The 25628-nt window shown below is 42.3% G+C and overlaps 1 protein-coding gene across 1 annotated transcript in view; it reads right to left on the bottom strand.

Annotated features, from left to right (window-relative positions):
* RNF217 (ring finger protein 217) overlaps positions 1 to 25628 on the bottom strand; it is a 99340-nt gene that overhangs the window by 54841 nt on the left and 18871 nt on the right. Inside the window, exon 2 of the mRNA XM_073337202.1 lies at positions 3953 to 4186. Within this exon, the coding sequence (XP_073193303.1) occupies positions 3953 to 4186 (234 nt within the window). The remainder of the gene's footprint in view (positions 1 to 3952; positions 4187 to 25628) is intronic.

The raw sequence follows: 25628 nt of genomic DNA, 5'->3' as shown, positions 1-25628 counted from the left end.
TGATCTTTAGGCTTTAGCTTAGCTTGTAGAAGACTCAACTGCAGCAAGAAAAATAAACAATGCTGAGATTAGTCTGAATTTAGGTTTTAGAAGGTATGTGAATGATTTGTCATAATTGTTTTCAAACTGTATTAATTATTTGGAGTATGTGAGTATGCTATTTTTTAATCTCTAGAAAAAGTGTATTCTTGGTTTCTAAGAGATACAAAAATCCCCCCCCGAATTACTATTCAGAGTAAAAATGCACAACTGATACAGTATTTCTAGACTTCAGTCCCACTGCTGATGTTCTGTAAGCCTCACATATGTAACCTGGTTCTTCTGAAGGCAATATATTTCCTGTTACTTATTCAATAGCGATAAGAAAGAATTCCCTCTGGTGTAATTTACAGATGGAGTGAGGAGCAGGGAAAAGAGGCATTCAGCCAGGTAACAGCAGCCCAGGAGGGTAATCTTTGTGGGCACAGCAGCAGTGACTGGAGAGCTCTATACGTCACATATTTTATTGGTGCTAGAGAGAAATAATTCAAGAAAATCTGATGAACGATGATCACATTAACTGCAAACAGAGCAGCTACTCTGATATGCACTGAGACAGATGGCCAGAGCTGCAACCTGCCATTTCTTTCAAGTGCAACTAGTAGAAACAATAGCAGGTGATCTGAATAGCTAAAATGAGCAAGCTGTCTAAAGGCTGCCATTTTCAAGTATTTCCATCTGGAGGACTCTGTCACAGAAAAATTACTGCTTTTTACCAAATTACACAAATGTAGGATAGCCTCAAATGAGCTCGGTTCCACAAGGACAAGTGGAATAGATATTATCTTCAGTCACTCTGAGGGAACACAATCTGGCAAGTCCAGACTTACCAAATGGATCTTAGATCAAGTCTACAAAAAAGGAGAACACCACTTATCATAAAGCTACAGTAGAACCTCAGAGTTACGGACACCTCGGGAATGGAGGTTGTCCATAACTCTGAACAAGACGTTACGGACTTCAGCCACTGGGGGTGGAAGGGGGTGGGCCTTGGGGCTGCAGCCGAGGGGAATGGTGTCAGGGCTCTGGGTAGCGGGGGATCATGACTTCTGACCCTCGGGAGCACCAGGGCTCAGGGCTTTAGATCTGGGGGGAGCGCTGGGGCTTGGGGCTTCAGTCCTGTGTCTCCGTTCCTGGCTTCTGCCCCGCAGCTCTGTTCCCAGCCTCTGGGTGACAGGGAGTGCTGGGGCTCCCCATGGCTCCGCTCCTGGTTTCAGTATGAGGGGAAGGGGGAGTGTGCGCACTGGGGCTCCATTTGTAGCTAAAAGGCCAAGCCCCGGTGTCCCCCTGCAGGGCTGAAACCCTGAGCCTCAGCATGTCCCCACCACAACACGTCTAAAGCCCTGAGCCTGGTGCTCCCGAAGTAGTAAAGTATTTGCGCGCGCGCGTGTGTGTGTGTGTGTCTCTCTCTCTCTCCCACCCCCCACCCCCCCAGCTGCTGCCCAATTACGTCTGTTTCCAGAAGGTGACTGGTTGACCAGTAAGTCCGCAACTCTGGTGTTCATATCTTTGAGGTTCTACTGTAAATGCAGTGGTCTAGACAACAAGGATAAATGTAACAAAAGAACTAATGTTTTATTTCACAGAGTCATATTTAATTCTACATTCCTTGGGGAAACACCTACAGTTTCAAAAATATATATATTGGGCCTCATTCTCCAGTCTGCTCTGACACCCCTAGACTGGGCTTAATAGGCCACTCAGTGACTCTCCCTCTCTAGGACGAGACTAGAAGTGTAAGCACTGTGATCAGTGTGTCCTTCTACCTCAGCGATATTCAGCTGCTGAATTGTCCCTTGGGGACATGGACAGATAGCAGAAAATACAACTGTTATAAGGCTGCTCTAATGTATGCTCTGAAGAGGCCTAATGGCTGGAGTGCCTGAGGATTTTGAGAGGGAGGTATAAAGATGACAAACACCTTTACAGTACTCCTAACTAAGCTGGTAAGCACAGCTTGGTCACAGCCTTGGAAGCTGTCATTCTGAATTCAGCTTCCCTTGAGGGTGTGTCTATACTGCAGTTGGGAGCAAGCCTCCCAGGCCAGGTGGACAGACACATGCTAATGGGACTCGAGCGATCACGCTAAAAATAGCAGTATGGATGTCGCAGCTCAGGCTGTAAAGCCCACCCAACCCCATAGGCTTGAGAGCTCAAGCTCCAGCCCAAGCCACAATGTCCGTACTGATATGTTTATCACTATAGCTAGTGCCCTGTTAGCATGAGTCTGTCCAAGCCGGCTAGGAGGCTCACTCCTGGCTGGGGTGTAGACACACCCTGAGTGACCTGAAACCCAACGAGACACCAACATATTCCAAAGACTGGAAAATCTGCAACACTACTGTCATTAGAGCAAGAAGCAAAAACAGTGACTGTGACAGGCAAGTTACAGTATTCTTAATCATGAGTTGGTAGTTTTCATCCATTTACTAACAAATATTTCCTAAATTAACTGATAAAATACATAGAAGACAAAAAATGACATCTTGAGTGTCATGCCCAGAATCTTGTCGCCCTTCGAAATAACTCTGCCATTTGCCACCACAGAGGGCTTTCTAGAACAGATGGTGGTGACTCAAGGCGCAGAACATGGTACACATCTTTGCAGCTTTTTTAGAGGTTACCAATAATATGTAAATGGCAGTAAGTAAATACTTTAATAAAATAAACTAATAAAAATGTGGCTCTAATATATAAACAAGTGCTGTCATCTTTAGTATTTTACCATAAAAAAGTCATGGAAAGGGAGAGTGAAGAAAGAGGAAATGAGTAAAATAGTTGTGAAAAATGTGTAATATAACTGCCACCCTACGTGTTCCTTCCTCAAAATGGCAACAAAAAAAGTATCTGAAACAACAAGATTTAAATTAAGTAAAAAAAATGAAAGGGGGGGGATAGTGTTAAAGACTACACTAACACTATTCTTCAGATATGGATTTTTTTTCTCCTAGCAAATATTTAGTGCCCACTGTTGTAAACAAGTTTAAAACCTAATCACATATCATACACATACACTTGCTCTCAGAATGTTAAGTAACTTTGAGAAAATCTAGTACAAGTGACTAAATAATGCAACTGGACAGTAGTTACCTATTACTAGTCTTTTTTGCATTATGCATGTGAGTTTCAGTCAGACTGTAGGCATAGTGGATGGTACTTTGCTTTTTTGGCTATGAGCATATGTACCGTCATCATCTTAATATCCAGTATATCCCCTCTCAGAGTATTATGTTCTGGCATGACAGGAGGACAGATAAATATATGATACATCTTTTTCACCTCTCCCTTCCTTGACCCTCCTGTATCATACCTTCCTCAATAGGGTAATGAAGAATTCTAAGCAACTGATAATCAGATTACCTTTTGGGAATTTTAAAACAGTTATCCATTAAAAAAATAAAAAGTTGCACCTATAAGCAACTGATTACAAAGCAGCATAGCAGCCCTCACGAAAAGTGCTTCCCCAACACATAGTCCTTTATACTTGTACCTAAACATTTTTGTTAATTGTGAGAAAAGTCGACTGGAGTTGTGTGGCTAAAAACTCTGGTTAATTATGAAAGTCAATCTTAGTGCCCCCATCTCTCTTCTGTCCAAAGTGACGTTCAGTTAGTGCACAGAGCAAAGTGAAGGGCTCAGCCACCTTTCAAGGTATCATGAAAATTTAATGGCCAAAACTGTTCTACCACCACAAGAAATAAATGATAAAAAGAAAGTTCAAATAGACGACTGAACTGTTACATGACTTGACCAGTTATTCAGAGGTATCATACTATAGATTCATATTCTAAATCACAGCTTACATTAGGCTCCAGCAATGGAGGAAAGCCCATTTAATGCCCACCACATGCTGTCCTACTTTTGTTGCTCACAGCTGTGTCATCTAATCCATAGGTTTGGTGAGCATGCTCACTTTGTATTTGTTCTCCAATTTCGTAGGGGTTGGAATGTGACCTCTCCTCCTGAAAGTGGTAAAGTGTTTGCATTGAGGGCATGGCTTGGTGCTGGAGTCAATACGGCTGAGTTCCAGGAAGTATTTATACTTGATGATGTCTTCATGTGGCAGGTTGTAGAGGACAGTTGTTTCATCCAAGTGTTCACTGCACTCTGTGATTGGACATTTTATATCTGCCTGTCCCAGCTGCACCTGCACATAAACAGAAGGGTAAAAAATTACCAGGTAAGTGGTCATATAGCTGTGAAGCAAGTACTCCATGTCTACTATGCAAAAAGCAAAGCACTTCCAACACATCTTGTGAATTGCACAAGATAATGCATTTGTTCTGAATTCTAGCTACCCGTACACTAACAAAACATGCCATTTTTTTTAAGTTTATTTTGAACACATTCTGGAAAATATTTTAAAAGAGTAATTTTGCTTTTCTGTCACATCCCCATCTGTACATCACACGCACAAAGCACATGTATGTTTGCCAGTGAGTCTATGTTCAAACATTTTATCTTTTATATTGGCTACTGAGAGAGACAGTCTAGCTAATCCTCATTTTACATCTTACTAAGATATGCAATACAAGTAGACTACAGTGGTATTTTTTATTTCATGCAGAAAGGATAAAAACATGTACCCAAAGAGAGAGCCCAGTTTTTACAAGGGAAAAAAGATTACACTTGCTCCAGAAGCCTCTGGCTGCCTTTGCTAGCTCAATGCTCTTATGCGTGCTTCTTACCAGAAGTTGGCATAGGGAAAGCAAATTCTATCTGTTCCTTGAAGAGCACAGAATAAGCTGTTGCCACTGTATTCTACATCACTTTCAATCAAATGGAAGATAGGTCCATCAACGGCAATTAGCCATGATGGTCAGTAACACAACTGCTTGCTCTGGGTATCCCTAAACCTCTGACTGGCAGAAGCTGGGACTGGAGGACGGGATGGACCATTTGATAATTGCCCTCCCCTGTTTACTCCCTCTGAACACTGGCCACTGTCAGAAGACAGGATGCTGGGCTAGATGGACCACTGGTCTGACCCACTATGGCCATTCTTATGTTCTTAAACACAAATACTTGTTTTAAACAGAGAATGCTTATAGCAGCAGATATAAATATATTTCATAGATAAAAAAACTCTACGCACCACTTACATCATGCATTAATTGCCTATGCAGTGCGCAGAGTCTTGTGCAGACAACTCCACAGTGGGGAGAATTTCACACATACTGAAAGAATAAGAGTACTATCACTACAAAAGGTAAAGCTGTAAGGAATGGAAAGGCAATACTTTTAAATCGAGAAAGGTTAAAGTTTTGAAGACACTACTTCTGTTTGGAGCTTTACCCTATAATGGCGCTGCACCTACTCTACTCTCATAAACTGAGTATATAAACGCAAATATTATGTACAGGAATTTCTATGGTATTCAATCACTGCCTAGAACCGCACAAACAGTGAATTAAATCTCACAATTCCCCATTTTACAGAGGAAAAAGGCAGAGAGGTTAAAGCCACAATTTTTAAAGAAGGAGGCCTAACGTTAAGCCCCAAAATGGCCTAATTTTTCACTCATTTAGATATATCAGTTTCAAAATCACAGCCTGAATGATTTGCCTAAGGTGACCACATATAACTATGTAAAAACGACACCTTCTTACTCAGAAAGTTTGCTGTGTGTTCTGAGACTCGTGCTAACTTCACTGACTAAAGTTAGCTACTGTTAGAACTGTAGACAGACATGGAAAAGGGAGACGGATTATATCTAGACTCTCCCCTTAAGGGAATAATTTAATTCCTACCACAGGGCCAAATTCTGTCCTCTGATACATGTTCATCAGCCATTTAAGGTGTTACCAAGGAAGATGTACTGTGGGATTGCACAAATGCAAGTGAAGGGAAAATTCTGGCCTGCAGAACTTTTAATACTGGTGAATATGGAGCTGGAAGAAATCAGTTACCTTCAAATTTCTCTTATTTTTTCTAGTGTCCCTCATGAGCAAAATCCCTATTAAATTGTGAATCCTCTACTCACTATAAGACTGATAATCCAAGACTAAAAGATTGAAAAAAATGCCTTTATTTTCCATTATATATTTCCCACTATTGCCAACCTCAGGAGATCAAAAATCATTAGTCAGACCTCCAAAAACATGAAGTTTTCTTTTCTTTCAAAGACTATATAGTGTGCTTTTTTGGTCTGTCTTTTGATTTTTTAATTCCCCCTTTCCATTGTGGGTGAGAGTGAGAAAAAAAAAAGATGACTTTGGCCCCGTTGAAAGAGCTCTCACCCGCACATCTGCCTGTCCCCGCCCAGCAGCTAATTTGTAGTAGTAGGATTTTATGTATGTATTTTGGATAATTTAGAATGAAGGATATAATAACGTAGCATGTATTTGATGTATGATTTAACCATATCCTGACAGCCACCCTTTTTGAATAGCAGAAAGGAATGGCCTAAGAGGTCATTGGTAGAAACGAATCAGACAGGCTGCCTGTGTCTGAACTGATGTTAAAGCAGGAACAGACCAGAACAGTCCTTATGGCTGATTATGGTCACCTTTTCTTTTAGGATAAGTTTTCATTACAGTATTTGCTATAAGGTCTTGTTTCTTATCTGCATTGCAAATGAAGTTGTGTAAAGTTCCTTTGTAACCATATAACCCTTTCTAAAATGTAATCCTGTCTGAAATTCTCTGTAAAATTGTTTGGTGTGAGTAAAGGATGTGTGCATGGTTAAGGATGAGTGCGAAAGCTATCACAAATGTCCAGATGCTCAAGAAGAAGTGAGAGACTTGGAGAGACAGCAGGAAACAATCAGAAAACATCTATTGTATCTGATGCTCTAGAGTTAGCAGCATTGACAACCTCAGAGGTGAGGCAAACACCCCCGAAGGCGAGACAACAAATAAGAGATAACAGCGGAAAACCCCAAGATTAACACAATTTAGGGACTAACAATTACAAAATGACATTGCAAAATCCATAGACTGAAGTGGGAATTTACAAGTGTAAAGTTGGGGTGTTTTGCCATAGGACTCTGGGTTCAGTCCTGCAAAGCCTTGGAGTGCGACTGACAGAACCCAGCTCCTCACTCTGTGCTCAATCAAACTGGCCAGTAGATTGACTCAAGCCACGACAGACTGGTAACTATAAGACCATCTGCGGAATGTGTGTGTGTGTGCACACATGCTAACTATTGTATTTTCAATAAATGCGGCTGAAAAGATCCCCTGAAAAGATCCTGTGTGCTTTTTATAATTCATCCCACACCCAGCTCCCACCCCATCAGCTCAGTCCACAAAGCTGCCCTCAGTTCTGCACTCACTCATACAGCTTCACCTCTGCTCCTCCTGAGGTTCCTCACCCCCCACTGCCATGGCTTCCAGACAGGGGGGACACTCCAAAGGGTCTTCACTTCCCCCCCACCCCCGCTCCTGGCCAGATGTTGCGGGGTAGGCAGGGGCAAAGGAACCATCCTGTCCCCATGGCTCACAGAAGGGGAGGGTACAGAGCCATCTTCACCCTCTCCTCCTATGAGGATGGCTTTAGGTTGCTCTGGGGTTGGAGGGATGGGGAGAGACAGCTCTGTCTGTAGCAGCTCTGATTAGCTATTCTGCCCCAAGAGGCAGGCAAGTGGCCAGACAGCCAACTTGCAGGCTCAAATTCACTACACGGGCACCAGTCAACCAAAATCACATCACTCCCCCAAAATTGTGAGAGTTAGTACCACTGTAATTTCTTATATAACTTTTATATTTATTTGGGTAGCTCTCAGAGTCCCCAGGATCCCACCACCCCAGCTGCTATGCTAACACTTTCCCAGTAGACATGAAGTAACAGGTGATAAACCAGAGGAGAAAGACAGTGGACAATAGTACTATAAGAGATTGTACAATTATTTAAATTTTCTATGTGCAACTTGTGATTCAACAGTAGAAACAGTGATTTTTTATAGAATTTAGCCTCTGATACAATTCCCCACCACCACACACTTGTACCTAAAATTCTTGCCCATCTCCCATTTCTTTATAAACTATATTCCTTTGTTACGTTTCATTTTCACTTTTCCTTTATTCATTCTTTTCCATAGTAGATCCATTAAAGTTCCTTCCCAATCTCTGCACTAGACTGCTTTTTCCTACCAACAATGTCCTATAGCCTTCTTACCAGAATCATCATGCTCCTTTCTCTCAAGAGGAAAATCTGTCCCAAGAAAATATGGGTAATTTGTTCCTGGTAGAGTTTCAGAAACTGAAGATTTCTCCACACACAAACTTGCACCGCAATAACTAAATCAGTTCTAATTTACACCTTATCTTATTTTAGAATGTGTTCTATTTTGCTTACGGATGTAAAAATTCAGTGTACGCTAAATCAGAACAGGACACTTATTCCTACATAACAGCATCCACAGAGACTTTCCCTGAAAACCGCCCCACTCCCCCAAGATATCAACTAGAACAGGTTTAATTACTGCAGTGCACGTTTGTATGTAGACGGACTCTGAGAGGGTTGAAGTCATGCTGCTGCATCTCTATAAGCGAAGTCTCTCATTTCCCCTCCCAAGCTCAGGCTATGCCTCTGGAAGGAATTCCTGCCCCATGTGATCCTGGAGTGGGGTGAAATAACCTAAGCCAAGTGCCTTACTCACTCCAGGCCTCCAGGGGTGGCATGCAGCCTAATTATATAAGTATGTAAATATTCACTATTCATTATCCTCAGACACTTCTTTGTTGATAAACAATAAAAAGGCATAAATCACACAAAAATCCAGTTGAGGCACTGGGAGAACAGGATTCTTGAACATTTTAGTATACAATCTGCTTACAGCAAGGAGTAGGGAGGCAAGTAAAGAAAAAGTGCTACATATACACCTGCAATACAAACACCTTTGATAAAAAAGTTTGACCTTTTGGACCTAACAGCATGTCTTAAACAATTTATAATACCCATTTAAGTGCATTCATCAGTTTAAATTCCCAAAGCTCATCTAGTTTTTATAGCTTTATTTATAGTTTGAAATTTGAAATTTAAACCCAATACGCCTTACCGACACTGGTTATAGCTCCCAAAGGAAAGAGTTGCAGGTACTGACCAAGTTCAGTAGCACCAGGGAAAGCATGGTCAGTACACAGGGTACAGCCACCTGAGGCCACGTCTAAGAGTGGGAGATTTGTGACTCCAGCTGGTAAAAGGAGTTGTGTAGGTTTTATGACCCATTACAACAATTTGCAACACATCCTGCTGCCTACTAACCCTCCACTGTCCTATGACTGCAAGGGTGTTAACTGTCCACTTCTTTTTAAGTGGTCTCCTACAACACTGTGCTTGATCTGTCCCATCTTGTATTTAGCTTGGACACCCTGGTTACCTTCTCTAGGCCTGACAAAGAGCTCTGTGAAGCTTGTAACCTTGCCCCTTCCACCAACAGAAGCTGGTCTAATTAAAGATATTACTTCACCCATCATGTCTCCTTCATACCTTGGGACCAACAAAGCTACAACACTAAATCAAATGTATACTGGCATTTTTTCTGGTAATCTTCTCTTCACCGTTCTACCTCCATTTTTCTTTGGATTTGAGCCACGAAGCCATGATAAAGGAAGAAAAGGGGAATGGGTTCACTGATAATTTTATAAATTACTTTTCAAAATTTAATTTTTTTAAATGTTTGTGTGTGTATATAGGTCAAAAACTGCTGATGTGTAAGTTGTGGTTCATATTTTATATGCTCAAAACTCAGACAGTTCAGTTATGATTTCCACAGAATCCCCTAAACTGGGCTCCTAAAAAGTGCGTGCTACAGAACTTTGCATTGATGCAACACAGGGTTTAAGGTGGCTTGAATACTTGAGAATTTAGCTCCAGTATGCTTCAGAACACTTGGAGACTGGAACTGAAATTGACAAGCTCCAGAGAAGGGTAGCAGAGGAACAATTTAGGAGGAGCATGGAGAGAGCCCCTGTTTTATGAACTACAAGTGTCTCAGAGCAGGATTTCTAATGTGCTTCAGAGTAGAAGTCCCTCCTACACGCATAAAGTGCCTTTTGTTAATTAATCCCTTTATGTTCTAAAACATATGAGTTTGCAGGGAGGGGGGTTTCAAATTTCAAAATGACTCTTTTCCACAGACTCTGTCAAATACAAGTCCAAAACTACTACCAAAGCTGATACGTTCTTCACACTCCATTTAGAAATCTTTGCTTACTGGATCAACTCAGTCTTCTGGGAGGTTAGCCAGAATCAGGTCCCTGTTTAAATCTGCAAATGAAATAATCTCTTCATTTACAGGTCACTGTAACCCAGCTGAATTCTTTTTATACTACTAAATTTCCAAAGGCAGCATTCATAAATTGTTGGCATACTTTTGCTGCCTAGCAAATGGAGTCCTCCTGCTCCAAGACTAGGATTCTTAGGTGCTGCAGTAATACAAATAAATGCATCACATCCATATATTATTAAAAATAGTGTGACAATAATAAAGTCAGATAGTAACAGAATTCTTTTAAACATAAGAAACTACATGCTAACAGTGCTCACAACAACGTTTATTGCACACTGCCCTTGTTATCAACTAGAATACTGAAATGGTTCAACTTTAAACATTTGATTGTCTCACCTAAATTAAACTGAAACAGGACCTACTGCCCCTCTATAATACATCACTTAGAAATCTTCATAACTCCAGTGCAGTTCTGTAGCTCAAAACTGTCTCAATTTTAGCAGTCCACATATGAAACTGCCCTTACTGGTCATAAAACTATGTTTCTCCCTTTGGCCAGGGAAGAAGTTATCAGCTGAGGCATCTAATTTGATAGTTCTTATATTTAAATGTTTGGGGGCCGGTGGCATGACATTCCTATTACCTGGCTCTTAACTCTAAAATTTACTTCCTCTTTTTGATCTAACATAAGCTAAATTTAACTCTCTAAGTATGGTTCAAACTTAGGTTTTTATCTGTGATAACTTGCTGGGGCAGAAAGAAAAGGAGTACTTGTGGAACCTAAGAGACTAACCAGTTTATTTGAGCATAAGCTTTCATGAGCTACAGCTCACTTTATCGGATGCATAAAGTGGAAAGTACAGTGAGGAGATTTTATATATACACACAGACCATGAAAAAATATACATTGTAAGGAGAGTGATCACTTAAGATGAGCTATTACCAGCAGGAGAGTGGGGTGGGGGGGGAAGAGAAAACCTTTTGAAGTGATAATCAAGGTGGGCCATTTCCAGGAGTTAACAAGAATATCTGAGGAACGGGGGAGGGGGCGGAGAAGGGGGGAACAGTTTCACTTAGTATCATGACTCAACCACTCCCAGTCTCTATTCAAGCCTAAGTTAATTGTATCCAATTTGCAAATTAATTCCAATTCAGCAGTCTCTCGTTGGAGTCTGTTTTTGAAGTTTTTTTGTCGAAGGATACTCACTTTGAGATCAGAAATTGAGTGTCCAGAGAGATTGAAGTGTTCTCCGACTGGTTTATGAATGTTCTAATTCTTGATATCTGATTTGTGTCCATTTATTCTTTTACGTAGAGACTGTCCAGTTTGACCAATGTACATGGCAGAGGGGCATTGCTGGCACATGATGGCATATATCACATTGGTAGATGTGCAGGTGAACGAGCCTCTGATAGTGTGGCTGATGTGATTAGGCCCTGTGATGGTGTCCCCTGAATAGATATGTGAACACAGTTGGCAACGGGCTTTGTTGCAAGGATAGGTTCCTGGGTTAGTGGTTCTGTTGTGTGGTGTGTGGTTGCTGGTGAGTATTTGCTTCAGGTTGGGGGGCTGTCTGTAGGCAAGGACTGGCCTGTCTCCCAAGATTTGTGAGAGTGATGGGGCGTCCTTCAGGATAGGTTGTAGATCCTTGATGATGCGTTGGAGAGGTTTTAGTTGGGGGCTGAAGGTGACGGCTAGTGGCGTTCTGTTATTTTCTTTGTTAGGCCTGTCCTGTAGTAGGTGACTTCTGGGTACTCTTCTGGCTCTGTCAATCTGTTTCTTCACTTCAGCAGGTGGGTATTGTAGTTGTAAGAATGCTTGATAGAGATCTTGTAGGTGTTTGTCTCTGTCTGAGGGGTTGGAGCAAATGCGGTTGTATTGTAGAGCTTGGCTGTAGACAATGGACAGGTTGTTGATTCTGAATGTGTGCTCCTTATTGGGACAGTTATGCAATAGGGGAATATCTTTGGCTGCATAAAACATGAAATTTATTGTCTTTAAATGCAGTTTTCTGAATAAAGTAACTGTTAAAAGAATAGGGGTTTTGGTGTGTATTGTCTCAGTGAACTGCTCTGTTAAAAAGTCACCACTTTGTTCCATTTGTAAACTGCCTCCCATGTGAACTCAGCCTTGAATCTTGAAACTCAGGCTGTCTTCTTTCTGGTTCATACATAGTTGCCAGGAATAATAAAGATTCTCCAGATCAAATTCCACTCTCAGTTGCACATATGCAACCCCACTGTCTTTGTATTGGGTTGCACAGGTATAAATGGGGGCAGAATATGTTCTTGATGTTGAAAATTAATAATACTATTGGTGAATAAGAATATAATACAGCAAACTCTCTCAGCGCTTCAGACTCGTCACAGACAACAGGACTAAATAGTAGTTGAAAAAGACGGTTATCTTTTGTAATTGTTGTTCTTCACGACGTGTTGCTCATGTCCATTCCATTGTAGGTGTGTGTGCTCACCACACGCACCGATGCCGGAAGTTTTCCCCTCAATGGTATCCAGAAAGGACCGGCTCTGGCACCCTCTAGTGTGGTGAACGTATGCGCCGGTACAAGGGGCGCCACCCTCCCTAAGTTCCTTCTTGCCAGAACTCCAACAGAGGGGAAGGAGGGTGGGTCATGGAATAGACATAAGAAAAACATCTTGAAGAACAACAGTTATGAAAGGTAATCACCTTTTCTTCTTCGAGTGCTTGCTCATGTCCATTCCATTGTAGGTGACTCCCAAGCAGTACCACTGGAGGCAGGTAGGAGTTCATAGACATGTTGATTGCAACACAGCTTTGCCAAATACAGGGTCATCTCTGGCTTGCTGGGTGATGGGCGCAATGTGTCATGAACACGTGTACCGAAGACCATTTCAAAAGCTCCTGATGGGCCCTTGCATCATCCTGGGGAACCGTGTGAGAGGGCCCTGCTATCGCCTCATCAGGCGAAGATGAGGAGGAGGCAGGTACAGGAGGGTCTGCCAATTGCACCACTTCTGCTAGGAGAGTCTCTGCTGAGGCTGGCTGACCCTGGGGAGCCTGCTCTGACTCTGTGCCCGAGTTAGGGGTCGGGCAGGAGACTGTTGCTGACCATATTTCAGATGCCCCGAGACCGACCTATGTCCCTGTAATGGGGTGAAAACTCTCAGGGGTTCTATAGTTGCCAGGGGGCCGGCCACTGGCTCTGGGGCCATGTAGCCACTGGTGGCCCAGACGGGAATGTCGATGCCCCCAGTGGGTGATGTTGGCCTGCAGGCAGGTTCTCCTCCTCGCTGTCCAAGCCTGAGGAGGGAGAGACTTGTCTGTGGTACTAAGAGGGTACCGAGGCCGCCTGTCTACCCCAATCCCATCGGCTCTGGCCATGGACCTCAACTGAGGACTTGTACGGAGGTGACGGCTCTCAGTGCCACAACCCCAGTGACCGACGGTGGCGTTTGGCAGATCGGCAACAGTACCCCAGCAATCAACGCCTCACGCTTAGAGTGCGGTGCGGCTCCATAGATCGGGAACGGGAGTGAGAAGACTGACATCTCGGAGACCACCGACGTGCCCATGGTGATCTGTACCGGTGATCTACCGACGGGGCTTCAAGGACGGGCGTCTCGACCCTCTGGGACTTATGCCATGCCTCTGCGGGTCTGTGCCAGACTGCAGGCGATCAACACCTAGAGCCCGAGGAACACTGCCTAGAGTTCGGGGACCAAAGCCAGGAACTCTGACAGCAGACCTATGTCTGGGGGCTGGTGGCACTGTTCAGATGAGCGCTGGCAAGGCACCCCCTGCTGCAAGGAGCAGTGCCACACTGATGGAGACCACTGGAAGGGTCCCAAGGCAGGCTTACCTCTCAAACAGGTAACATCTCCTTGCTTTGGACATTAAGATGGAGTCATCTCCTCCTCCCTGTCTTTTCATGTTAACTGAAGTACAAAAGTTTATCATTCCCTTAAAGTTATAAATGAACCATCTACATCTAGAGAACAAACAGAATAAAGAGCATTGTAGATGTGTATGTAAAAACTATTTGACTTTCTGGTTTTTAGCTGCTAATTTCCTTTGTGAACTCTCACTGATGAATTGGAAGGACATGATGAGGAATGTAGCAGAGATCAGTGCATTGATAGTACTTGATGAGGCAAGGTTTTCAGTGTATATTGGCAAGAAACAGAACTTAATTCCATTGTCAGTAATGGGAAATGTTAGTGAAGCACTAATTCTGGTACTGTTCGTTTGTGATGTCTGACTGAATCTAAAGAACAAAGCCTTTTGCTTGGGGTGGGGGATTTGTATCTCAAACTCTGAAACAATGACCTATTCATGTAAAGAATAAATGTTCTAGTTTCATCAGTGCTAAACCAACAGTCTGAGATTGAATTCCTGTATTGACAGAATAGCTGCACCCCAGCCAGCAGCACTGTAAGTTTCCATGTTCTGCCTTGCCAATGTGACTCAAAAATAAACCTGAGGTACCATCTCAAGGGTGAGAGAGAGTAGCTGGGTAACTCAGTGTTCATGACCATTTGGTCCTTGGTGCCCCTGCTGAGTCCATCAATAAGTTTCCAAAAAAACCCAACAAAATTGGCAATGTGAAACTGTAGTGTATGTTTATTTTGGTATTTTTAGTATAGGCACCTAACAGCCACTAGTGTGAGCAACTTTCACTCACTACTGATGGACTGAATGGGATGTCGGTGAAAAGTTCTGTCTCCATTATCAATCCTAAGTCATATTCTGCCCCCTACTCCGTGTTACTTGACAGTAGCATTTCAGCCTTATAACGAATATATGAATGTGCTTCTTTTAGTCAGTGAAGTGTGATGTTCCTTATCGCCATGATAAAAATATGTAAGCCAGCGATGTGTATTGCAATCTACAGGCAATGGTAGTTCATCAGCATTTTAAAGTGGGTGTCACTAAAGGGGCTTGCCATGATTATTACAGAAGACGTAATACACCATGCACTTCAATAAATTTAACTGTATAATTTCAATCTCTAGCTATAACAAAGCCCTTTAATGAATGAGTTATTGCTGATAGTGGTAGTTAAGTGACTGTAAGCAAATTTATCCTAGATTACAGGCTCAGTAATAGCATGCATTCATCCTGTGCTCTCTGGGTCCATGTTATTTAGGAGAGAGAATGTTGACTGAATAGCTCAGGAGGCTGATAACAGAATACAGGGCTTTTCAGTTCTGGGTTACTCATTTAGACCTTATCTGTTTCAGTAATGAGTAAAAGCTGCTACCACCTGAAGGTTCTTAGGCGAAGGTAGAATGAGCCGAGGGTAGGGTTGCCAACCCTCCCGGATTGGTCAGGACTCTACTGGAATCAGCACAGATCTCGCAGTGACTACTGAAAGCAATCCAGGGATTTCCCTACACGCCCCCCATAGGGGTGATTATCCCCCCTGAATTTCCCCCCTCCCCCCCAGTTTTGTGAACTAGTTACATGCAGTGCTGCCAATTTAGTGATTGTTTGGAAATTTGAATTGAAATTGAAACATTAATATACACTTTAAAAGCATATAAAGTGTATGATAAAATGTGTACCAGAAAAAGTATAATAGATTTGAAAAGTATGAACATAGATTAGCTTCCTTATACAGCTGTTGCTTTTATGACCATGTCAGTGCATTCATTTTGGTGATGTTGGCCAAGCTAATAATTTCAAACTATGATTTGTAAGCAAAGTCTAAATGAGCTCTCCTTGACAGCTAGTGATGAGCTGGGGGGAGAGGCTTCAGGACCAGATTGTATTTACATTCACACCTAATCTACCTAGGTATCCAGCAAACAGAGCTGCGTTGCCCAAGTGATAGATATTGGCTGGGGTTGGGTTACAAATCACTTGAATGCAGGGGGTAAAGATATGTTGTTATTCTTATTGTATGAGTAAAGGGCAGTAGAACTGTACTTAGCCTCTGCTGATTGAGGGAATCAAGAGAGAGGGTGGGGGGCAAGTGTTTTGCTTGATGGTCTGCCTGAGTCACAAGTACTTTTAGACCTGCCCCTCTCCACTGTTTAAAGACAGAGATGATTAGGCTCCATAGATAGTCTTTTGTTCTAAGTGATCACTACACCTGAAATTACTGATAATCAGGTCTAAGTGCTTAGACCTGCGGTGGGACAGTGTTTCTATGGAAGAGACGGCCCAGTCTGCACTAGCACCGAGGTTTTCCCCACTGAAATCACTGAGAGCTGGGTGGAACCTCAAGAGACCAACCCACAGAGGTCATAGTGGCAGGTGGCAGCAGAAGGTGATGGCGCAGGGCCTTTGGCAACAGAGCCATGGAGTGAACGGTGCACAACGAACAACACTGGCCAGAGCGAACAGTGAGCAGCTGGAGGAATGAACAACGTGCCTTCTTGCCCCCCACATGGGAGGTGAACTCATGTGAAAGCACCTCTGAACTCTGAAGTCTCCACTGACCAAGGATACTACCAGTAAGTGTTAATGAGGTTGTTAAGAATCCTGGAGACACAACACAGTTCATGCAAACAAACATGGCCATGGCATCATACTTTCTATTTAAGCAATAGATACCACACACTACAAACTGGAGGCCAATGTTAAGCGCATTGTCACTTGTTCATCCTGAAATTGAACACTGATTCCAAACAAGACCAGCAAACACTCTATCTTTCTGCAAGAAACACTGCTGACTGGCTAGACGCATGTGGTGCAACAGTGAAAGACTCAATAGTTGAAAAAGTGAAGAACTCTCTCACCACATTCAAAAAATTTGCATACATGGCTGATGAATGCACCAGTGCAAATGGTCATCCAGTATTAAGTCATTGTGTACGTTATTTTGATGTCAGTGGTAGGCCAGTAGATGCATTTCTAGATGTTCAAGTTATAGAAGACAGATTGGCTGTATCTGTGACAACCCACATCTTAGAAGAATTAAATGCTTATCAATGGGACTCCAAACAGATGGCTGCTTGTGCATTTGATGGAGCTGCAAACTTCTCTGGAAGACATGATGGACCACAAGCTTTGCTCAGAGAAAAGTGTAACCCTAATCTCTCCTATACACACTACAGAGGCCATCTTCTCCAACTAGCGCTAGTACGAGCTGCAGACTCTTCCAAAAGACATTAAAAAAAGCTATAAATTTAACGTCTTTATTATATTTTTTTCAGCAAGAGTCCAAAAAGACTGACTATCTTGGAAAATATAGACGGTACATGGGACTGAAATTCAAATTAGTCCAACTTAGGAAAACCCTCTGGCTTTCTCATGAGCTATCCTTGGCTGTTGTCTTAAAATTACTCCAGCCATTATTACCAGCTTTGGAAAGTATCTACCAAGATGGGATGGATCTAAGTAGTGAGGCTGGTGGATTACTTTTGCTACTATGTTCAGAGAAGACTATTGCCATTCTCTCTCGTAAGCCTTCTGTTGAAACCACTTGGGTTATTAAACAATGACATCCAGGCATCTGCTACAACAGTTGTCCAGCAATAGAAGCTACATTTGGATCAATCAGAGAGCTATCCATTGAAAAAGTACTGGAAGAAGCAAAGACTTCAGTCCAGAAGTTGACTAATGGCATTTATAGTGAATCCTTAAGTGAAGAGGACAAGTAATGTTTGTTAAGACAACTGAAAAAGTACACAGACTTGATTCTTAAAAATCTACAACAGCAACTTCTAGATTCTACTCAATCTCTGCGTAGCTTTTACAGATCCCTGTCTTATAAAACACCAACAGCTGAGTGGAGTGAGACACTACCAGCAATGGGGCTGCCATGTGCTCAGGACAGAATAGAGAATTTGAACACAGAGTGGAATATCATACAACGAATGAATGAAGATTTGACTTCAACTTCTTTTTTATCAGCACTAGTGGCTCGACCCGATCTGTATGCTATGTTTCGTGGGCTGAAAGAAGTAGGAATTCATCTCTTGCTACTCCCAGTCACAACAGCTACAGTTGAGCATTCTTTTTCATCATTGAATAGAATTTTGTGTTTTGAAAGAAGTCGCCTTCTGCCTGATCATGTGAATGAACTAATGAGCATATCAATTGAAGGAATGGAAGTACCGGACACACGAGAAGCCACCAAAGATGAACGCATTGCATTCAAGAAGTTCATTAACAGAGTTGTGCAAAATTATAACAAGAAACCAAGAAGGATATAGAATTAGTGCTTCATAGAAGGCTTGAATAGCCAACTTTAATTTGTGTGCTGATTTCAAAAATCTAATAAAATGGTCATGAAACATTTTTCAGTTTTTACTATGGTGCTATACAGCCCACCTTCACCCTCACGGTCTCACCCCTCATCGGCCCTGCCCCCCCCCCATAAATTTGAACGCCCCCCAATTGCAATTCCTGGGGAAAACACTGAATCCAGGAGATTTTAATAGGCTGCTGAAAGTCTGGTTGGTGGCACAGCAAGGCTAAGGCAGGGTCCCTACGTGCCTGGCTCCATGCCACTCCCAGAAGCAGCCGGCACGTCTGGCTCCTAGGCGTAGAGGCGGCCACGGGAGCTCCATGCACTTTCCCCGCCCTGACCACCAACTCTGCAGCTTCTATTGGCTTGGAACCCCAGCAAATGGGAGCTATGGGTGCAGCACCTGCAGGCAGGGGCAGCGTATGGAGCCACTGGCCGCTCCTGAGCCTAGGAACCGGAGGAACAACCCAATCGCTTCTAGGAGTCACCTGAGATAAGCGCAGCCTGGAGCCAACACCCTGACCTCCCCCCTCCTCCACGCCAACCCTCTGCCCCAGCCCTGAGTCCCCTCCCACACTCAAGCTCCATCCTGGAGCCCTCTCCTGCCCCCCAAATCCCTCATCCCTAGCCCCACCCCAGAGCCCACACCCGCTCCAGCACTCCAATCCTCTGCCCCAGCCCAGTGAAAGTGAGTGAGGGTGTGGGACAGCGAGCTGGGGGGTGGGAATGGACTGAGCGAGGGCAGGGCCTTGGAGAAGGGGCAGGGCAGGGGCATGGCCTCTGGGAAGGGGCAGGGCAAGGGTGTTCGGTTTTGTGCGATTACAAAGTTAACAACCCTAGCTGTGGGCTCCTTCCGCAATGAAGTGTTCGCAACACAGAAGTCACCACTAGCATAAACTGGCATCCTCACACTGAATGTACGTGGGGATTGAACTGAAACAATCTGTCCAGGGTGCAATTTCAGAACACCCGTGCGGGCTCTCTGTGCCTGTGCTTTACTTGTTCTGTGGGTGAAGGGATAACTTTGGGCTCCAGGGTGGCTGCTGCTCTGGCACCACAGTGTGACAATCATCCTCTCTCTCTCTCTCTTTCTCTGCAGGAAAGAGAAAGATGTTGAGAATTCTGGCTATGACATTGTGACTATCTCCCAGGGGGTGTTTTTTTTAAAGTGTGACTTCTAACAATAAATGATGGCTGCCCAGTTTGTAAAGGAACTTTATCGTTAATGTCTGATTCAACACACAAATCATGCTACCATTGGGTATCCATTCATTTAGTATTAAGCAGATGGTCTGACAAGCAGCTAATTAGCATGCCAGCTGCTAAATACAAAGCACTTCTGAAGCACTCCAGTGCTACCACTTAAAATGGAAGAATTTCTTACTTTTACTAGTGTTTTTGTTCTTCAGGCCCAGGAACCAAGCTGCACATTTCAGTGATGCCACACTCCACAGCCTAACTGTTCAGCATGTTTGTATTGTAGGCAGGATTAAAAATAAGAAAAAAAAGTGTCGGTTAAGTTTTGGTGTAATTCCAAGGAACAGCTGGCTAACTTTCCCCAAAATATTTCAGTGGGCTCTAGATGTAGTTGTGTAACCACAGTAACCTGTAAAAGGGTTTGAACGGGAAACCAAAATTGTGGTTAGGCTTTCCCCAAAACTTCTAAGACCATCTTTGCTCATTACAATTTTCCATGCTTTCTGAGGCTACCAACCGTGTTGGCTGCTGCATGGTTAGGCATCTGTCCCACCACAGGGCCTGGCCACGGCTGCCACCTTTGTGGCAGTTTCTGCTATTGGAACTACCGTGGCTGCATTCCTACATCACCCACCAGTGCTGCTAAGAGTATAGTATGTGTGACTTTATTTACTCTTAAATCACTCTTCACGCATATTGGGTGAGTACAGTGATCAGACAGTATCAAATAATACTTTAGTGTGAGAAGGCTACTAACAGTAGGGACAAAGCATGACCCAGAAGTAAAGGATTTTTAAAACATCAAAAGGTCTACAGGCATGCCTACACTTTGCTTCCTCCCCCTCTCCTCCCTCCCAACCCCCTTCCAGTTAAGCTCCGGAATAGCATTCCAAAGGAGGCTGTGGAATCCCTATCATTGGACGTTTTTAAGAACAGATGGGACAAACATGTCAGGGATGGTGTAGATTTATTCAGTCCTGCCTCAGCACAGGGAGCTGGATTTGATTTCTCAAGGTCCCTTGCAGCCCTTCATTTCTATGATACTAAACCAATATTTATATAGTACACTACCAATAATCAATTTATATATCATATTAAATTACTGAGCAGCTCCACATCCTTCAAAAGAAGCCCTAAATTAAACATTTAACTCTTCCATGTTTAGAAATTCTTCATTAAAACTACAAATTTGATTTTTAACTATGACAAGACTGAAATCTATCTGCACAGTACTTCTATGATGGTCTTTCGAGGAATACTTTTTTTTATTTGCAGTTTTTGGAGTAGCAGCCATGCCATCTGTATCTGCAAAAAGAACAGAAGTACTTGTGGCACCTTAGAGGCTAACAAATTTATTTGAGCAGAAGCTTTCGTGGGCTACAGCCCACTTCATCAGATGCCTAGAATGGAACATATAGTAAGAAGATTATATATATAGCCCAAGTTAGAATCATAGAATATCAGGGTTGGAAGGGACCTCAGGAGGTCATCTAGTCCAACCCCCTGCTCAAAGCAGGACCAATCCCCAACTAAATCATCATAAACTGGAATTAATTTGCAAACTAGATACCATTAACCTGGGCTTGAATAGAGACTGGGAGTGGCTGGGTCATTTCACAAATTGAATCTATTTCCCCATGTTAAGCATCCTCACACCTTCTTGTCCACTGTCTGAAATGGGCCATCTTGATTATCACTACAAAAGTTTTTTTTTCTCCTGCTGATAATAGCTCATCTTAATTAATTAGCCTCTTAAGAGCTGGTGTGGCAACTTCCACCTTTTATGTTCTCTGTATGTGTGTGTGTGTGTGTATATATATATTTCTTACTATATGTTCCATTCTATGCATCTGATGAAGTGGGCTGTAGCCCATGAAAGCTTCTGCTCAAATAAATTTGTTAGTCTCCAAGGTGCCACAACTACTCCTGTTCTTTTTATTTGCAGTGTTACTGTTTTCTTTAATCAGGTCTCCACACTGAACAATACTGTTTTGATAACAAAGTAGTGGTATTTTCTTCTTTGAAACTAAAGCAGCCCGAGCATAAATATAGGTTAAGAGGCCTGTTTTTATTATGAGCAGCCAGACTTCCTCTTGAAGAATGTTTGACAAGCTAAATGCAAACACTTCACTGCATCACTTCAAGCTTAATACAGAGAAAGAAATTTCAGCACATCCATAACAAGGAGATAGAATGAGGGTTACAAATTAATCATTCCCATTTACTGATGGCGGCATTGGTTCAAGAATGATTAGATGAGATTACACCATTGTGAGGATGTTTTACGAACAGTGGCCTTGTAATGTTTTTAAACAGTAAATTAGACAGTATTTTGCTATTCGTTAGCTAGAATAAGCTATTACTGAAATTTTGCAAAAGTGGAGAAATGCAGGTCTTTTTGTCTCTATCTGTGACCAGTGTTTTGTTCTTGGTAGCCTTTTTGTAGCAATCACCAACAATTCACCCACAAGCAATACTTCTTTAAGTCTGCCCAACTCAAAGATCATTGGCCATGTAGCGTATTTTAACTGGTAAGATGGATAACACACTTAGACCCAAAATGAAGTTCAAGATGCCCATATCAAACCTTTTGGTAGGTCTCAGACTACACCAGTTCGGCTGCCATTTCTAATCACAATGAACCTTATTTTTGAGAAGACAGCTTTGCTCCTCCAAGACTTTCTGAAGGCTAGAGACATTTCAAATCGGCACAAACAGGGACAGGAAATAAGTCAACTACATCCAGTCCCAAAGCCAAAGTGATCCAACTATTCATAGTTTTATTAACTAACTCCAAAGGGAGTACTTTCTTGTCTTCAGATGGTGAGATGTAGTTACAACTTGGGAAGCTGGAAAGCAGAGGTGAAAAACTGTTAGCGAGAATGTTGTGAAAGTGAAAGAAACAAAGATTCCCTCAGGACTCCACAGGATCAGATTACATGAAGGGGCCTGAATATTCTCTGGCACACAAATTAAATTCTGCAGGAAAATCCTGATTTCTGTGATATAGTGCTAATTTTGAGTCACAATGAAATTTCTACAATAGATTCAGATAAATTCAAGATTCTATTAATGAGTTTGTTTTTATTTTCATATTAAACAACAAATTCATGGATTTTTTTCCCCATATGCACTGCCTCCAGATTTTCATTGTTTAGTATGCTGCAAGATTTTGAATTAATGCATAAAATCTGCAGGTTTCTGTCAAGCTGGGGCTTTTGGCAACTTGGAATGGGCAATAGATGTCCTAAGGGGTTTTTTACACCACAAGGCTAGCTAAGATTGTTGGTACTTGAGAAAGTATGCATCTCCTCCCTCTGTTCCCCTTGTGAGCAGAGACCACACTCACCTGATTTCTTTCCAGGAAAGGTGAAGGAAAACCATGGGAAGTGGGCAAGCTTTTTGACTCCTTTCCCTGCCCCAGCAACTCTGGTCAACAGCCAGATGTCCTGTGGTGCCCCCCTCTATTTCTCCAGCACTACAGCTAACCAGTGATGGATAAAAACATTAGCTCGACAGTCTGCCAATACTACCAGCAGTGAAATAAATTAACAAGACCTTTAAAATTGCATGAGTGAATTTCAGACTAACATCTTATTTGGGTGAACAGGAACAAGTCATGCTATTCTAAAAGCTTTCCTTTCATGCTGTCTGCATAGTAAAGCAAACTACATCAATTCACATTTAGGCAGTTATCTTCACAACCATAAAGAGCTAAAATCAGTATTAAAAGAATAAATAAAAGCTTAGATGTGGCAGCCAAATCATGTTTCTAGGGTGACATTCTATAGCCCATTCCAAAACAGAGAGGAAATCATGGGACCCTGAAAATAAATAAATATATATACACACTCACAAATACACACACACACACACACACACACACCAGTCTACTTCTGGGTCACTCAATTAGTAAATGACAAACATTACAAAGCCACAAGATTACTTTTTAAACCCACAAGCCATTCCCTGCCAAGCAACATTAAGCAGCACCCAGGGAAAATTTAAGAGCATTTTATGGAATCATTTAGATTTAATGGAACATATTTTATTAAAACCAAATTGATCCTTTGTTGTATCCTTGTGCATAGTGTACCCTAATTATAAATCTGTTTTTATTAATAAAATCTCTGGAGTCTACTTTCCACCTCCACTGAAATCCATTTTATAGAAGTGTACTAAACATGCAAGTGTGCTAAATACTACCACAGACAGCAGAAGAAAAAGTATCTGCTGTACAATTCTACTCTAACTGGGGAACAAAATAGTCCTACTGTTATAAGTCAACTGGAACTCTCACAGACTTTCACACATATGTATTATATTTAGCCTTTGTTTCAAGTTTTGCACATTGAACTATGGGATACATGAGGGAAAATGTAATCTAATTTTAAAAGATTACGCCTATAATACCCACACCACTTCATCTTGCTTCCAGTCATATCACTTGCTTTGTACATTGAATCCCAGATCCTGAAAACAAACAGTTACACCACTGCTTATCTTTACACTCGAGAAAAGTTCCACTTACTTTTCATTTGCAAGATTGGGGCCTTAGTCAAAAAGCAGGTCACCAAACATGGATATCATTCTTAGTAATTTTTATTAACTGCTAAATGTACTCCTTAAAATCAGGTCAGATTACCATAGTTTATATGTACTTTTAAATTTTAGATAATAAAGTCTTAGATAATGGTCTAATATTTGTGTGTGGGGGGGAGAAGGGAGAATGCTTTTAAAAAGTTACACACGAGTTAAAGGCAACAGATTTTCTAAGACTCTACCCCATATAAGAGTATAAGGGCTTCCCCCCATCACTACACACTGCATTCACTTACATTAAGTGTGTAAAAATAAATAATATTCTAGAGATGCTGGGGCCAGATTCTCTGGTCTGGAAGAACTGAACTTTAAGCAATCTTTGCACTCTCTTCTTCCTTGGACCAGCCAGCTGTGCAAGTTACAGCATTCTCCAAAAGCTGAGAATGGCTCTTGTGTCCAGGAGCTAAGGATCCCATTCCAGAAGCTAAGGATCAGCCTGACATGTGTGTGCACAGGGGAAGGGAACGGAGGAGCTGACATCACCACCTGCACTGGAGAGGATGTAGCAAAGGCACTGCTACAGCAGACTTACACCCTGTGGTGATTCGCTTACATAGGTGGAATCTTTAGGTAATATGTGAAGATGATCTTCTGGCTGCTCAGGACAACCAGAGCAGGAGACTACCTTGTGAGACATGACATACTACATGATCTATTACACACACACACCCCTTGTTAGAATGCTAAAGTTACAAAGTCAAGCACTCAAAAATTAGGGAATGCCAGAATTAACATTGCTTGTTAACATAGCTCCCTTGTGTGTACACATAATGATGCAGTCTCTAAAGATTTTTCCACAGAATCCCTGCCTCATTCAGTGCTCAGGATGGACCTGCTCTTGGGATCACTCGACGCTGTGTAATAAGAGACTTTTGTCTGTAGGATCCCTGCCTCATTTGCTGCACAATTGGGAAGATATGCAATGAATGAGGCAGGGAACTCCAAGAAGGGAAAGAACAGTCTCATGGTCATGGCACCTGAAGGCTGCCCTGGAGGACTGGGAACTCTGAAGCAGGAATAGAATCCATATGATGCTAGTCAATTCACTTAAACCAAATTTTTCACCGGTGGTCACTAACTGAGTGTTCCTCATTTTATGGATGCTCAACTTGAGCACTCACAGCTGCTACTGAAGTAACTGAGAGCTGTGCTATATGATGCTAAGTATTCTGAAAAACACATCAGACCCTGGGACATCTCAAATTGGGCACTCAAGATTAGCAGACAGTTTTGACCTCTCTCTTCCTCGGTTCCCCCATTCACAGATCTGGAAAAACCACCACCTCAGAGGAATATTGTGAAAATAAATTCACTAATGTTCATGAAGTACTCATATACTATAGTGATAAGTGCCATAGAGGAAGTTAATTCTGTCTTCAGAGCGGACTTTGAATAGCATGCAGTAAATAAGGCATGGAGCCACACAGTGAACAATG

The sequence above is a fragment of the Lepidochelys kempii genome, chromosome 3, assembly GCF_965140265.1.
Source record: "Lepidochelys kempii isolate rLepKem1 chromosome 3, rLepKem1.hap2, whole genome shotgun sequence".
NCBI classification, from domain to species: Eukaryota; Metazoa; Chordata; order Testudines; family Cheloniidae; genus Lepidochelys; species Lepidochelys kempii.
This window is presented reverse-complemented; position numbering and strand designations above follow the sequence as displayed.